At 60.7% G+C, this 13,310-nt stretch overlaps 1 protein-coding gene across 2 annotated transcripts in view; it reads left to right on the top strand.

Moving 5' to 3' along the window:
• The window catches only part of NLGN3 (neuroligin 3), an 82,799-nt gene extending 70,117 nt beyond the window's left edge, over positions 1-12,682 (top strand). For both annotated transcript variants that reach the window (XM_067547956.1, XM_067547957.1), the window contains 2 exons: positions 7,605-8,394; positions 11,278-12,682. In XM_067547956.1, coding sequence (XP_067404057.1) covers positions 7,605-8,394; positions 11,278-12,118 — 1,631 coding nt within the window. In that variant the 3' untranslated portion in view covers positions 12,119-12,682. The remainder of the gene's footprint in view (positions 1-7,604; positions 8,395-11,277) is intronic.
• Positions 12,683-13,310: the final 628 nt, after the last annotated feature.

Below are 13,310 nucleotides of genomic sequence, written 5' to 3'. Positions count from 1 at the left end.
TGTACACAGCATGTATGTGCAGGTTTGTGTGGAGTGGGTGTGTCTCCCTGCAGGGGTTGTGTGCATGCTATTGTCGGGTGTCAGTGTGTATCTATCAGTACAAATCTGCTTGCAGGAGCGTGTGTGTGTTTTCTGTGTGCGCGTGCAGGGTGTAGGAGCAGACGGGTGTAATTGTGTGCAGGAACGTGCATCTCTGTGTATCTGGTGAATGCCATGGGCGGGGGTGGTTTCCTCTGCACCAGTGAGGGAAGGAGGGTGTGCTGTGTGGTGTGACAGCAGCTGGTGGGATGTCTCAGACGCTCTCCCTTGGAGGAATGGTGCAGAGGCAGGCTGTGTCTCGGCTGTGGGGCTCGCTGATGGGTGGAGAGATCCTTTCTGGCTGGGCAGACCTGCTGCTGCAGAGCCTCAGGCTTTTTTCCCTAGCCAGACATCACACCTGCTTGGAATGCGGGTTCTCTGCTGTGTCTGCCCAGACGGTGCCCGCCAGCTCCTCTGTTCAGGCCCAGTGGGCCGGGGCTGGCTGCAGGGCGGGGCAGGGGAGTTGTTTACCTGGAGACGGATGGCGGGGGCTGCTGTATTCATTTGCCGTGGGACCCTTGGCTGTAGCTGCCAGCTCTCTGTCCCGGACATGGCGTCCTGCCTGTGCTGGCTCCTGGCCCTGCCACATGGGGCCAGAGGAGCCCTGGGTACAAGGGGCCCAGGGGGGATGGACACAGTGGCTGGGGTTACTGAAGGTCGTTTGCTTTGCACAGTGGAAGCGGTGGCTAGGAGGCTGTGGAGCAGGGCCCGGGCCGAGCCCTGCCTTTCCTCTCTGCTGCAGGAGCCCCGGCCTTTGCCAGGAACCCCGGGCGTGGAGCAGGCAGCCCCCGGGCATGAACAGTACATCTACACTGGAGTGAAAGACACCTGGCAGGCCTGGGCCAGCTGACCCAGGGTCAGGAGGCTAAAAACTGCAGTGCAGACGTTTGGGCTCCGGGACCCTTCCCCCTTGCAGGCATGTGGCCGTGCCATCAGCCGCACATGGGGCCATGTACACCCGCTCTGGGGCTGCGATGCCCAGCTCCGTGTCAGAGGCTGCCCCAGAGAACCACCTGCGCTCGGTCTGGGGCTGCCCCGGGAGTACTGGAGCTCTGCTGTATTGCAGAGCCCCCTTGCAGTGCATGGGGAGAGCCCCTGCCCCAGAGACGCTCCGGCTAGAGCGTGAGCAGGGAGGGGCCACCAAGCTGCAAAGGGTAGGTGGGTGTAGCCTTCCTAGGTTTTACTTTAAAAGATACGTGATCAAGAGCTGTTAATGGATCACTAAGTAGTGCATCCTCTCCCAGCACGGTGAGAGGCAGAGTCTGCCTCAGAGGAGCACTATCCCATGCTGCCCTGGGGAAAGCACCCCACAATGTAATACATTCAAATCAAAGTGGAGTTCTTGCCAGGACCAAACCACCAGCACTCTCGTTACCCCGCAGACACTCGTTAGCAAGCAGGAGGAGGGGGATTGCTGCTGCGTAGATTTTAAAACCGCTCCCAACTCCTTCTGGCAGCCAGAACCGTAAAGCTGCCGTAAAGGAGAGTGGCTGAGAGAACAGAGGGCAGGTATCCCAGAGCGCTGCCCAGACGATGGAGGTACATGACCTCCTCGTACATAAAGTAGGGAAACACAGCCTCCGTGGAGCTACTATAAGGTGGGTGCAAAACTGGTTGGAAACCTGTTCCCAGAGAGTAGTTATCAGTGGTTCACAGGGCAGATCGAGTGGGGTCCTGCAGGGATCAGTTCTGGGTCCGGTTCTGTTCAATATCTTCGTCAGTGGTTTAGACACTGGCACAGAGAGTGCACTTATCACGTCTGCCGACGATACCAAGCTGGGAGGGCTTGCAAGTGCTTTGGAGGATCAGCTTAAAATTCAAAATGATCTGGAGAAACCATCTGAAGTAAATAGGATGAAATTCAATAAGGACAAATGCAAAGTGCTCCATGTAGGAAGGAACAATCAGTCGCTCACATGCACAATGGGGAATGCCTGCCTAGGAAGGAGCATTGCAGAAAGGGATCTGGGGGTCACAGTGGGTCACACGCTAAATATGAGTCAACTGTGTCACACTGTTGCAAAAAAGCAAACATCATTGTGGGATGTGTTAGCAGAAGTGTTGTAAGCCAGACACGAGTAGTAATTCTTCCGCTCTGCTCTGCAGTGATCAGGCCTCAGCTGGAGTATTTATTGTGTCCAGTTCTGGGTGCCACATTACAGGAAAGATGTGGAAAAATTGGAGAAAGTCCAGAGAAGAGCAACAAAAATGATTCAAGGTCTAGAACACATGACCTATGAGGGAAGGGTGAACAAATGGGGTTTGTTTAGTCTGGGGAAGAGGAGAGTGAGAGGGGACGTGATCATTTTCAAGTACATAGAAGGTTGTTACAAGGAGGAGGGAGAAAACCTGTTCTCCGCAGCAATGGGCTTACGCTGCAGCAGGGCGGTCTAGATGGGACAGTAGGAAACACTTCCTCCCCTCGGGGTGGTTAAACGTGGGGATGAGTTGCCGAGGGAGGCTGTGGAATCTCCGACACTGGAGATTTTTAAGAGCAGGTTAGACAGACACCTGTTAGGGATGGTCTAGATCAGAGGGCCCCAAACTGTGGGGCATGCCCCCCCCAGGGGGGTGTGGAGGAACTTTCAGGGGGTGTGGCAGGGTCTGGGCCAGCCCCCACAAGGGGGGGTAGGAAATGCCACCCAGCCCCCATCTCTGCTCCAGCCCCACCCCTAGCTGCAGCCTTGTGCCCCACTCCCGGCCACGTCCTGTGCCTGGGCCCGGCTCCTGACTGCAGCATGTACCCGGCCCCGTTCCTGGCCGCTCCCAGCTGCGGCCCAGGCCCAGCAGCCCCATTCCGGGCCTTGGCTCCTGGCCCCAGTCCCAGGCCTTGCAGCTCCAGCCCCCAGCCCAGCTCCTGATTGTGGCTCCTGGGGGGTGCAGACCAGGTCAGGTGGAGAATGACCCAACACTGGCCTAGATAATGCCTGGGTCCTGCCTTGAGGACGGGACTAGACTAGAATACCTCGCGGGGTCCCGTCCAGGCCTGCACTCCTGTAATTCTAGGCAAACATGGGCGTCAAACCGCAGTCTGCTGATGGGCCGCTGGCACACGGGGATCTTACAGTGCGTGGCCACCCTGAAAGCCATGCGCTCAGCGAGGCCGGGCAGTTCAGAGCGAGGGCCTGCCTACGCTACAGCAGCACGAGAGGGGCCTGCAGCGGGGCCACGGGCGTGCTGAAGGCAGGTGTTGTCTGTCACGGGATAACCCGCCGAAACTCCTCCTGCCCCCAGCTGTGCTGCACGGCTCTCGCCAGGCCGTTTCTCACAGCGCTGAGCAGCACGGCCAGGCTGGTGGCAGTTCAAGTGTAGACCCAGCCGTAGTGTTTAGAGGACAGCTGCTCCCAGGCCAGGGCTTCTCAAACTGGGGGTCGGGAGCCCTCAAGGGGTCGTCAGATTATTATGGGGGTTGCGAGCTGGCAGGCCCCACAGATGCCCTGTGCATGGCGGGCAGCCAGAGCGCTTCAGAGCCGGCTGGCCGGGTGCTCTGACGTCAGGACGGCCCGAGCACAGCACAGAGCTAAGGGTGGCATGGCATCGGTGGCGGGGGGGTCATCATAACCTGCAATGTTTTCAGAGGGTCCCAGCAAAAAAAGTGTGAGCACCCTGGGCTGCAGAGAGCCGGCAGGGCTAGTGGCCGCTGCTGATACACGGCTGTGGGGGTTTCAATATTGCAAATTCCCCTTCCCCACGATGCCCCCTTCAGCCCCAGTCCTGGCAGCCTCCTGCCAAGGAAAGGCCCAGTCCCTGCTGCGACACATGAGAAACCCAACCCCATGTGCTCACCAGGGCAGTCATGGAGCACACCCTAAATCACAGCCCAGGCGCTCGGTGGGCCGCCAAGTACAAAGACACCACGAGGCTGACCCAGCCCTCAAGAGACGTGCTGCTGAAAACCTTCAACAGCCCCAGGCCACTGCTTCAGCTTCCTGGGACAGAACAGCCAGTGACCCAGTCCCCTGGAGTGCCACAAACCAACCCGTGCGCACAGGGACTCCAGCGCTGCCAGCCGCTGCGTGGCACCGGGCCCCTTCTCCCACCCAGCAAGGTACAGAAAACGATATTCAACGCCAGCTGACCCAGCAAACGCTCCCTGCCCTGCAGAGCACCACAGGGCCAGTAACTGCACCCACGTGTTGTTGCTCAGACACACTCCGTGTGTGCTGGGCAGAGCTAAGCCAAGTGACGGCTCCAGCCCCTGCCCACAGCGGTTGTGCTCCTAGGTCCCTCCTCACGCTCCGCTGGCACCATGAAAGCAAGCTGCGCCGGGTCCCTGGCTCTCCTCACTCTCTCTAGCAGGTACCACGAGTGGGGAAACAGCCCAGCCCTCTTCCACTGCACTCCGGGTTGTGGGCAGCGTCCCTGGCGCTGAGGCTCTGGAACCCTCGTCTCCACCGGGGCTGGTTTTTACCTTTAATTAAAAAAAAATCAAATCAAACTCCAGCAAAGGCTGTCCCTGTTGGTCACAGTGACGCGCTGGCTACGTGGCAGTGGTGTCCCCTGAGCTGGACCACAGCTCTGCCCTGCCCTGCCCTGCCGGGCGAGGTCGCACCACCCAGGCTCCCGGGATCTGTTGAGACCTACCCCCATGTCAATTGCTGTAGTGCCAGCGTGTGTGCAGAATACGCTGCAAGCCGAGCGCAGAGGCGCAGACCTGCCTGTGTGCTCATTCAGCCACCAGTAGCCTGCGCAGCTGGGCTTCGGTAACGTGCTGATGGTGGGGAGGGGCTTGGTGCCTAGGCGGGCAGCCAGCTCTGGTCTCAAACTGGCCTCTGGGCACCCAAGTGGCATTTCGACTGGTTTCCTTGCAAACGTGGTGGCACTGGGCGTGTGCCGTGACTGCAGCCCGGGCCGGTGTCCCTGCACCAGCCCAGCTAGTGAGTGTTGGGAGAGCACAGCTGGTGCAGGCCCACCCGCACCCTGGGCCGTGCTGCCTGGATTGCAGCATGGCCACCCCCTGGCAGGAGTGGACAACTGGCAGCATCCAGCATAAGGCAGTGCAGTATTCTCAGGGCAGGGCTTGCCCTGTGCACTGGCCTTACAGAGGAGGAAGCTCGTCAGCTGAGAAAACACATGAAAATCCCCAGCATTAGCACGGAAAGGATTGTACAGCCGGGAGGGCGCTGCAGCAGCAGGTGAACCAGGAAAGAAAGGAAGGCAAGAACTGAAGTCTGGCCAAAAGGCAAATCAGGAAATCCAGCCCAAACAGGGCCAGGAGGAAGGATCGCAGGAGACTGGAGCCCACGGGCTTGTCTGCACGGTCTCGGGCTAGTGAAAGCCGGACAGCCCCACTAGGGCAGGGGAACGGCGCCTTATCCTGGGATCGCCCAGGGAGAGGAAGAAACTAGCAGCCTAAGGCGCCGTCACTGTCTGGATCATGCATCCACCCCAGGGAACGTGCTGGGAGATTTATGTGGTTACAAAGCTGCTCCCCCCACCACATCACACTGGCACACAAATCTGCGTGTAGGCGTTCGGGGTTGTGAAGCGCAAACAGAGATAAAAACAGCTCTGTTCTCTGCGCACATCACAAGCAGGCGCCTGCAAGAAACACCGGGGGGCTGCTGGCCCAGCAGGGAGCAGGATGAGGCTTGGGCGGTGGCATGGGTGAGGACAGCCACAGTCACTTCAGACAGACTGGATGAGTGTCAGGGACCCAGGACCTTCCAGCGCCGAGCTCCGCTCCCCAACTGGCTACAGAAGGGCTTGGCTTCTGTGCGGGGCTTTGTGAGCAGGTGGCAGGGAGCACAGCTCCTTGGCCAGGGCCTAGCGGGGCACTGGGGGAGCCTGCTGTGGAAAAGGTCGGCCGTGTCAGAGCCTGGCGCTGGGGCTAGCGGGGCCCTGGCCAATATCAGCTGGGAAGCCCCGTATCCAAAGGGCCCTCGTAGTCCCACGAGGGCTGAGAAAGAATGCATCAGCCTGGCTCCTGGCTTCTCGCTGAGGAACCCCAGGCTGGCTGGTACCTATTGCTCACAGCGGGTGTGCTGGCACCAGGGAGTGACTGGCATCTGGCAGCACTGGTGTGTCAGGAAGCTGCCACGTCACCGTATTCCTGGAGCCCTTGTGCTGCTGGCAGATGACCACACAAAGCCGGGTTGGCAGCACTGCCTGCACTGCTCCAGGCCTCTACACCTGGGGCCCAGGCCCCTCAGGGGCTGAACTCTCGGGCAGAGCCCAGCGTGTAAACGCTGAGCCCCGTCCCTTTGCACTCGGCCCCCGGAGGCGCCGTTTCCTGGGAGCCCTTTGTATTCGGAGCACAAGTCCCATTGATGCCGAGCTGGAGTCTGGCCATGCATTCCTCTGCCTGGGCCAGGGCCTTTGTGGCCCTGCTTTCCAGGGCAAGCGTCCACTCCCCCTGTGTTCCCTGCATCAGAAAGGCCTCCTTTGTGCCCTGCGCGGCCTGCATTGGCAGAGAGCTGGACCCAGCTGGGCAGGAAGTCTGTCTAGAGCGGGGGGTGCGGGGATACCCTGGGGGAGCAGCTGAATGGGACACGCAGGGTTAAGCCGCCCTAGCACAGGCTTCGCTCTGCCAGCTATAACATTCAGAAGGGCTGTGAAAAGTGCCGCGGCTTTGAGCAGCAGAGGGGGCTCCAGGCTGGACGTGCCCGGGCAGGGGAGCTGGGACCGCTGGCGCCATCACTAGCGCTGTTCAAGGGGCTGGCCGGGGCTACTGGACGCCACAGAGCGGGAGCACCACCCACTTCAGGGCCCCTGCAGCGCCACTTTCTGCACGGCTCTTGTGCAGCTCCGAGCACGCTGCACCACTTGCCAGTGACTGCTGCAGCTTGCAGTGCTGGGGTGGCAGGCCTGGGGCCATCACCATCCCGGGTCCCTGCAACGCTGCACGCCCACTGCTGTGGAAGGGTGCGCCAACTCGCGCGGGCGGAGCCATGCTGTAGCCATGTGGCTGTGCCAGCGCCCTAGGGTGCTCTGCCCTGCAGAGAGTGTCTGGTTGTGCTGCCAGGGCGGTTTTCAGACGCATGCCCCTCTGCAGTGAGTTACACGCTCAGCTGCTTGGAAACACACAGTTCCTTTCACAGAGGAGATGAGATGCTGGCTGTTTGTACAGCACCTAGCACGATGGGCCTTGTACCAAAATGACTGGCAGCGCTGCAGTTGTCTCAGGCTGTTGGGAGGTGGGGGCGATTTAGACTTTTTAGCAATTCCCCTGACTGCTGGGGCCAGGGGGACACGGCCTGAGACACGCTGCCAACGGGCCCTGCCTTAGGGGTCAGGTGCACAGCTGTTAGACTGGCATCTCACTCTTCCTGGCCCAAGACACAGGCAGCTGGACCAGGCCTGCAGGCAGGGTCCCATGCCCCCCCTTCCCCCCGGTCCCAGGGGCCAGTCCTGCAGCACCGAGGGCCGCTCCTGAAGCCAGAGCCCTGGCGTCTAACACTCCGTGTGGGAGGATTGGGTGTCTGTGGGCCTGCAGCACTGAGTTACCCAGGGAGCCGCTAGCCCGTCTGTCCCGTGCCTGGAGTGCCCTGCCATGAGCTGCCATTCATGCCCCTCTTTGCCTGCAGGTCTCTTCCAAAGAGCCATCATCCAGAGCGGCTCTGCCCTCTCCAGCTGGGCAGTCAACTACCAGCCCGTGAAGTACACAAGCCTGCTGGCCGACAAGGTGGGCTGCAACGTGCTGGACACCGTCGACATGGTGGATTGCCTGCGGCAGAAGAGTGCCAAGGAGCTGGTGGAGCAAGATATCCAGCCAGCCCGCTACCACGTGGCCTTTGGGCCCGTCATCGATGGGGACGTGATCCCCGACGACCCGGAGATCTTGATGGAGCAAGGCGAGTTCCTGAACTACGACATCATGCTCGGGGTGAACCAGGGCGAGGGGCTGAAGTTCGTGGAGGGCGTGGTGGATCCCGACGATGGCGTCTCAGGCAGTGACTTTGACTACTCCGTCTCCAACTTTGTGGACAACCTGTATGGCTACCCCGAGGGGAAGGACACCCTGCGGGAGACCATCAAGTTCATGTACACAGACTGGGCGGACAGGGACAACCCCGAGACGCGCCGCAAAACCCTGGTGGCCCTGTTCACAGACCACCAGTGGGTGGAGCCGTCCGTGGTGACGGCTGACCTGCATGCCCGCTACGGCTCCCCGACCTACTTCTACGCCTTCTACCACCACTGCCAGAGCCTCATGAAGCCCGCATGGTCTGACGCGGCCCATGGAGACGAGGTGCCTTACGTCTTCGGGATCCCCATGATCGGCCCCACGGATCTCTTCCCATGCAACTTCTCCAAGAACGACGTCATGCTCAGCGCCGTGGTGATGACCTACTGGACCAACTTCGCCAAGACCGGGTGAGGAACGCGCCGCTCTCCTGGGCCGCTGTGTGTGTGTGTGTGTGTGTGTGTGTGTGTGTGTGTGTGTGTGTGTGTGTGTGTGTGTGTGTGTGTGTGTGTGTGTGTGCGTGTGCGTGCATACCTCCCGGGGCCTCTGTGTGTGTGTGTGTGTGTGTGTGTGTGCACGTGCTTCCTTCTCTGTGTGTGGATGGGTGTGCGTGCACCTCCCTGGATCTGGGTATGAGTGCGTGTGTGCATGCACGCATAAAATCATTGTCTCATAGGGGTGGAAGGGACCTCAGGAGGTATCTAGTCCAACCCTCTGCTCAAAGCAGAACCAACCCCAACTAAATCATCCCAGCCAGGGTTTTGTCAAGCTGATCCTTAAAAACCTCTAAGGATGGCGATTCCACCACCTCCCTAGGTAACCCATTCCAGTGCATCTCCCTTAGGATACGTGTGTGTGTGAGCATGAGCCGTCGTGTCTGTGTGTGCATGTTTATGTGTGTATGCCCTCCCCATATGTGTGTTTGTGCACCCTTCCTGTGTGGGGGGCCATCCTGGGCCTCCCTCCCTGGTAGGGGGTGTGTGTGTGTGTGTGTGTGCCTTCTATGTGCATCTGCCTCCCTGGGGTGTTGTGTGAGTGAACATACACACACTGGTTTGGAGAGAGATTGTGTCTGCACAGCTTCCGCGTGTGTGTTTGCACACTGTCACTCTCCGGGGTGCAAGCCAGACCAGTGAGGCCTGGCTCTGTCACCGTTTGCCCCGTAACCCTGGGTGCCTGGCCGGGCCCTGCTGGTGCAGCTCCCAGCCTGGGCTGCTCACACCCAGCCATCCGCATGCAGGGTGCACCCAGCATATCTGCAGCTCTGCGCCAGCAGCCCCTCAGCAACACCAGCCACACTCTACCATCCACGCCTGGCCTGCTGCCCACAGGGTGACCCTAACACACCCAGCCCTGCATTTCCCCCAGAAAGGCTTGTTCCGCACCGTGCAGGTCTCTTCGGGGCAGTACATCGCCCCGGTAAGGGGACAGCGCACAGCAGTTTGCTAGTTTAACTGGCGTTACCCACACAGGTCAGGTAAACACGGCACTGGATTAGGCCTGCTGAAAAACCAAACAAGTGTAGTTAACTAAAGAGAGGTTTTCAGACAGAGGAGCAGCACAAGGCATGAGAGTGAGAGGTGGTTACGAGAGAAATAAAGCTGACACCCTTTCTAGTACCTCAGACGTAGCAAGCGAGCCTGGGGGCACGGTAAGGCCTTACCACACGGCCCAACAACAGGGCTGACAACGGGTCACGCTCCCTCCCAAAGTCCAAAGCCTGGTTCATTTGCAGACCCCTCCAAAATTTCGAAGGGAGGTGCGGACCCCTTTGGAAATCTTAGACCTAGTCTGTGAATCTCCCAGGGGTCTGCAGACCACAGGTTGAAAGCCACTGTCTTCGGTGAGAGAGATAGCGAGAGAGAGCAAATACCTGAGGTGGTTTTGCCCCTCACGTTTCTAATCCAGTTACCCTTCGACATGCATTTTCCTGAGGTTTCCTCCTAGCTAGAGTTCATCCCGCTGTGAAGACCGAGCCCTGGAGTCTCATGGCGAAAGAGAATCCACGTTGTTTGCAGCCCAGTCTGGTCCTGCCCCCTGTGTTGCCAAAGAATTCCCAGTCAGCTGTGATGGCAGCTTGTCCTTGGGCTTTGAGAACCAGCTTTGCCCCCTCCCCAGACTTGCCTGTTAACCACGTTTCAGTCACAATTGCAGCGTATCTTCATCACGTTACGTGTCGTGTTGCTGCACCTTTCACCATGTTACTGGTTTCAAATGCTGCTTCCCACGGCATGTTTTGTACAAAGGTATGACAACATTGTGTAGGGTGTGAATACAGGGGTGCATTTGGTCACACACCTCCCTGTGTGTGTGTGTGTGTGTGCGTGCCTTTCTGGAGGGCTGGTGTGTGTGTGTGTGTGTGTGTGTGTGTGCGCATGCACGCTCGCGCCTGCCCCATGTGTGTGCACGCGCATGTTCCCTCTCCCCTTGTGTGCACGTGTGCCTCCTCCCTGAGTGTGTGTATGTGTGCACGCAGGCTCCCTCTGTGTGTGTGCACACTCTCCCCTTGGTGTGCGGGGCCCTGCCCCACTCTGGGGCCAGGAGACAGGCACTAGGATGAGGCAGTAAATCCTCAGGGGGGCAGGGCTTCACTGCAGAGCCTTTTACACAGGCAGGGCCTTGGCGGGTGCAGTGTCTCCAGGCGCTGCGGAAGGTGCTGGGAAGTCCCACTAGCAAAGCTGCAGCTTGCTCCCTGCCCAGCCCCTGGTGCACGCGGGGCTGCTGTGCAGAGGACGTGGATCACTGCAGCGGGGAGCGCAGCCGGTTCCGTTGCCTGCCCAGCTCTGGCTGGAGCAGAGAGCCTGACGGGCCGCTGGGTCAGCACCTACCTCACCGCTCGGGAGAGCTGAGTTAAATGGAGATTTCACAAGAGCTGGGGCTTGTGGAGGCTTCTCTTTAGCCTACATTACATGGTCACCCCTTTCACTGGCTCTGCTCCGCTACTTGAGGAGAAGGGGTGAGCCCCGCCAGGTGCCCAGCTATGACCATAGGGGGAAGCAGGAGAACCAAGAGGTCAGAACCAAGGGGCACCAGCAGAGTTATCAGATGGGCGCCCAGGCTGGGACCGCGGGGGGCTGCGGGTCGGGACTGATGAGCACCAGCATGGGACACTGCGTTCTATCGGGCCCTAACGTGCTGCTCCTTGTGGGCAAACCAAGCCATTGGCAGGCCCTGGTGAGTGCGGCTCACAGCCAGAGCTCGGTACAGCCAGGAGGCAGCGTGGGGGCAAGAACCACCCTGTCGCTGCCTGCCTTCTCCAGTGCCACATGAACTGTTTCCATCGTGTTTCCCAGGGACCCCAACAAGCCTGTCCCTCAGGACACCAAGTTCATTCACACCAAGGCCAACCGCTTCGAGGAAGTGGCGTGGTCCAAGTACAACCCGCGCGACCAGCTGTACCTGCACATCGGCCTGAAGCCAAGAGTGCGCGACCACTACCGCGCCACCAAGGTGGCTTTCTGGAAGCACCTGGTTCCCCACCTGTACAACCTGCACGACATGTTCCACTACACCTCCACCACCACCAAAGTGCCGCCGCCGGACACCACGCAGAACTCACACATCACCCGCCGGCCCAACGGCAAGATCTGGACCACCAAGCGCCCAGCCATCTCCCCAGCTTACAACAGCGAGAACCCCCAGGAGAAGTGGAGCCCGGAGCAGGAGGCCGGCACGCTGCTGATCGAGAACCCCCGGGACTACTCCACCGAGCTGAGCGTCACCATCGCCGTGGGCGCCTCCCTGCTCTTCCTCAACGTGCTGGCCTTCGCGGCGCTCTACTACCGCAAGGACAAGCGCCGGCAGGACACGCACCGCCAGCCCAGCCCCCAGCGCAGCGCGCCCAACGACATCAGTCACACGCCCGAGGAGGAGCTCCCCTCCCTGCAAATGAACCAGGCCCTCCACGAATGCGAGGCAGGGCAGGTGCCCGACGCCCTGCGGCTCGCCGCCCTGCCTGACTACACGCTGACCCTGCGCCGCTCCCCCGACGACATGCCCCTGATGACCCCCAACACCATCACCATGATCCCCAACTCCCTGGTGGGCCTGCAGACCCTGCACCCCTACAGCACCTTTGCCGCGGGGTTCAACAGCACGGGGCTCCCGCATTCACACTCCACCACCCGGGTATAGCCACGCCCACCCACACGGGACACCGCGGGGAGCTGACGGACAGATGGACCCCCGGCGGGGCGGGGCGGGCCAGGTGCGGCAGGACTCCTGGCCCAGGACAGCTGGGCTGCTCGTCCCGCTGGCTCTTTCTTTCTTCTCTTGTTTCTCTTTTTTAAAGTGCTTTGACTCTCCTTGTGCTGAGAGGCGACAGCCGGGCGGCAGGGCCCAGTGGAGCGGTTCAGGAGAGTGGGCAGCAGGGCGTTCCCCAGCCCTGCACGCTTCCCCCAGCTGGAAACCCCACGCAGGATGGTGAGAAGGACCCACCTGGTGACGGCACCCCGCCCCCGGCCCGCCTGGCACCACAGGACTCTGCACTGGTGGGGAGGGGGCGCCCCGCAAGACAGCATTGCCAAGCACATGGCACGGGCTAGGAGCTGTCCTTGGCGCTGCGGGGTTGCCTGTCAAAGTGCCACGGAAAAGGCTCCCGCACTCTGGAGTTGTGGTGCGAAGCGACTGCCTTGGCCGACTGGTGCTGGGCGGGGGAAAGGGGCGACTGGGTGCCTGGTTGGGCGCTGGGCGGGAGGGACTCGGTGCTCGGTTGGGCGCTGGGCTGGGGGGAGTGGGGGGGCTCGGTGCCTGGTCGGGTGCTGGGCGGGGGAGGGGGAATGCGGTGCCCGGTCGGGGGCTGGGCAGTGGGGGGGACGTGGTGCCCGGTCGGGGGCTGGGCAGTGGGGGGGGGACGGGACTCGGTGCCTGGTCGGGCGCTGGGCGTGGGGGACGCGGTGCCCGGTCGGGCGGGGGGGGGAACGCGGTGCCCGGTCGGGGGCTGGGCAGTGCTGGGCGGGGGGGACGCGGTGCCCGGTCGGGCAGGCCATCACTAGGTTCGGGCTCAGCACCGCTGTGTGTCTTGCTGCAGAGAATGGTCTGTGCCGTCGTGTCTCTTTGCAGAGATGTTTTTAAGCAGATCTTTAGTTCTTTACACACTAACGGAGTTGCCGCGTTTTGTTCTTTGTAAAGATTTTAAACCAGGTGTTCCTGATATCAAACAAAAAGCCAGTGAGGATGGCGGCGGGTGGCACGCTGCTCCCGCCAGTCAGGCCCCGTGCCCGCGGCCGCCCCAGAAAGACCATCTGTGCCATGCAGCAGACTGGGCCGGCCGGGCACACGCCCACGGTGCTGCCACGCAGCCGCTTTTCTATTTTTGATAGTTTTC

Source organism: Emydura macquarii, unplaced genomic scaffold (assembly GCF_026122565.2).
Source record: "Emydura macquarii macquarii isolate MOO-44397 ecotype Brisbane River unplaced genomic scaffold, CSIRO-AGI_Emac_v2 contig_1253, whole genome shotgun sequence".
Lineage (NCBI taxonomy): Eukaryota > Metazoa > Chordata > Testudines > Chelidae > Emydura > Emydura macquarii.
The sequence above is the reverse complement of the archived record's forward strand: the minus strand, read 5'-3'. Positions and strand labels throughout refer to the sequence as shown.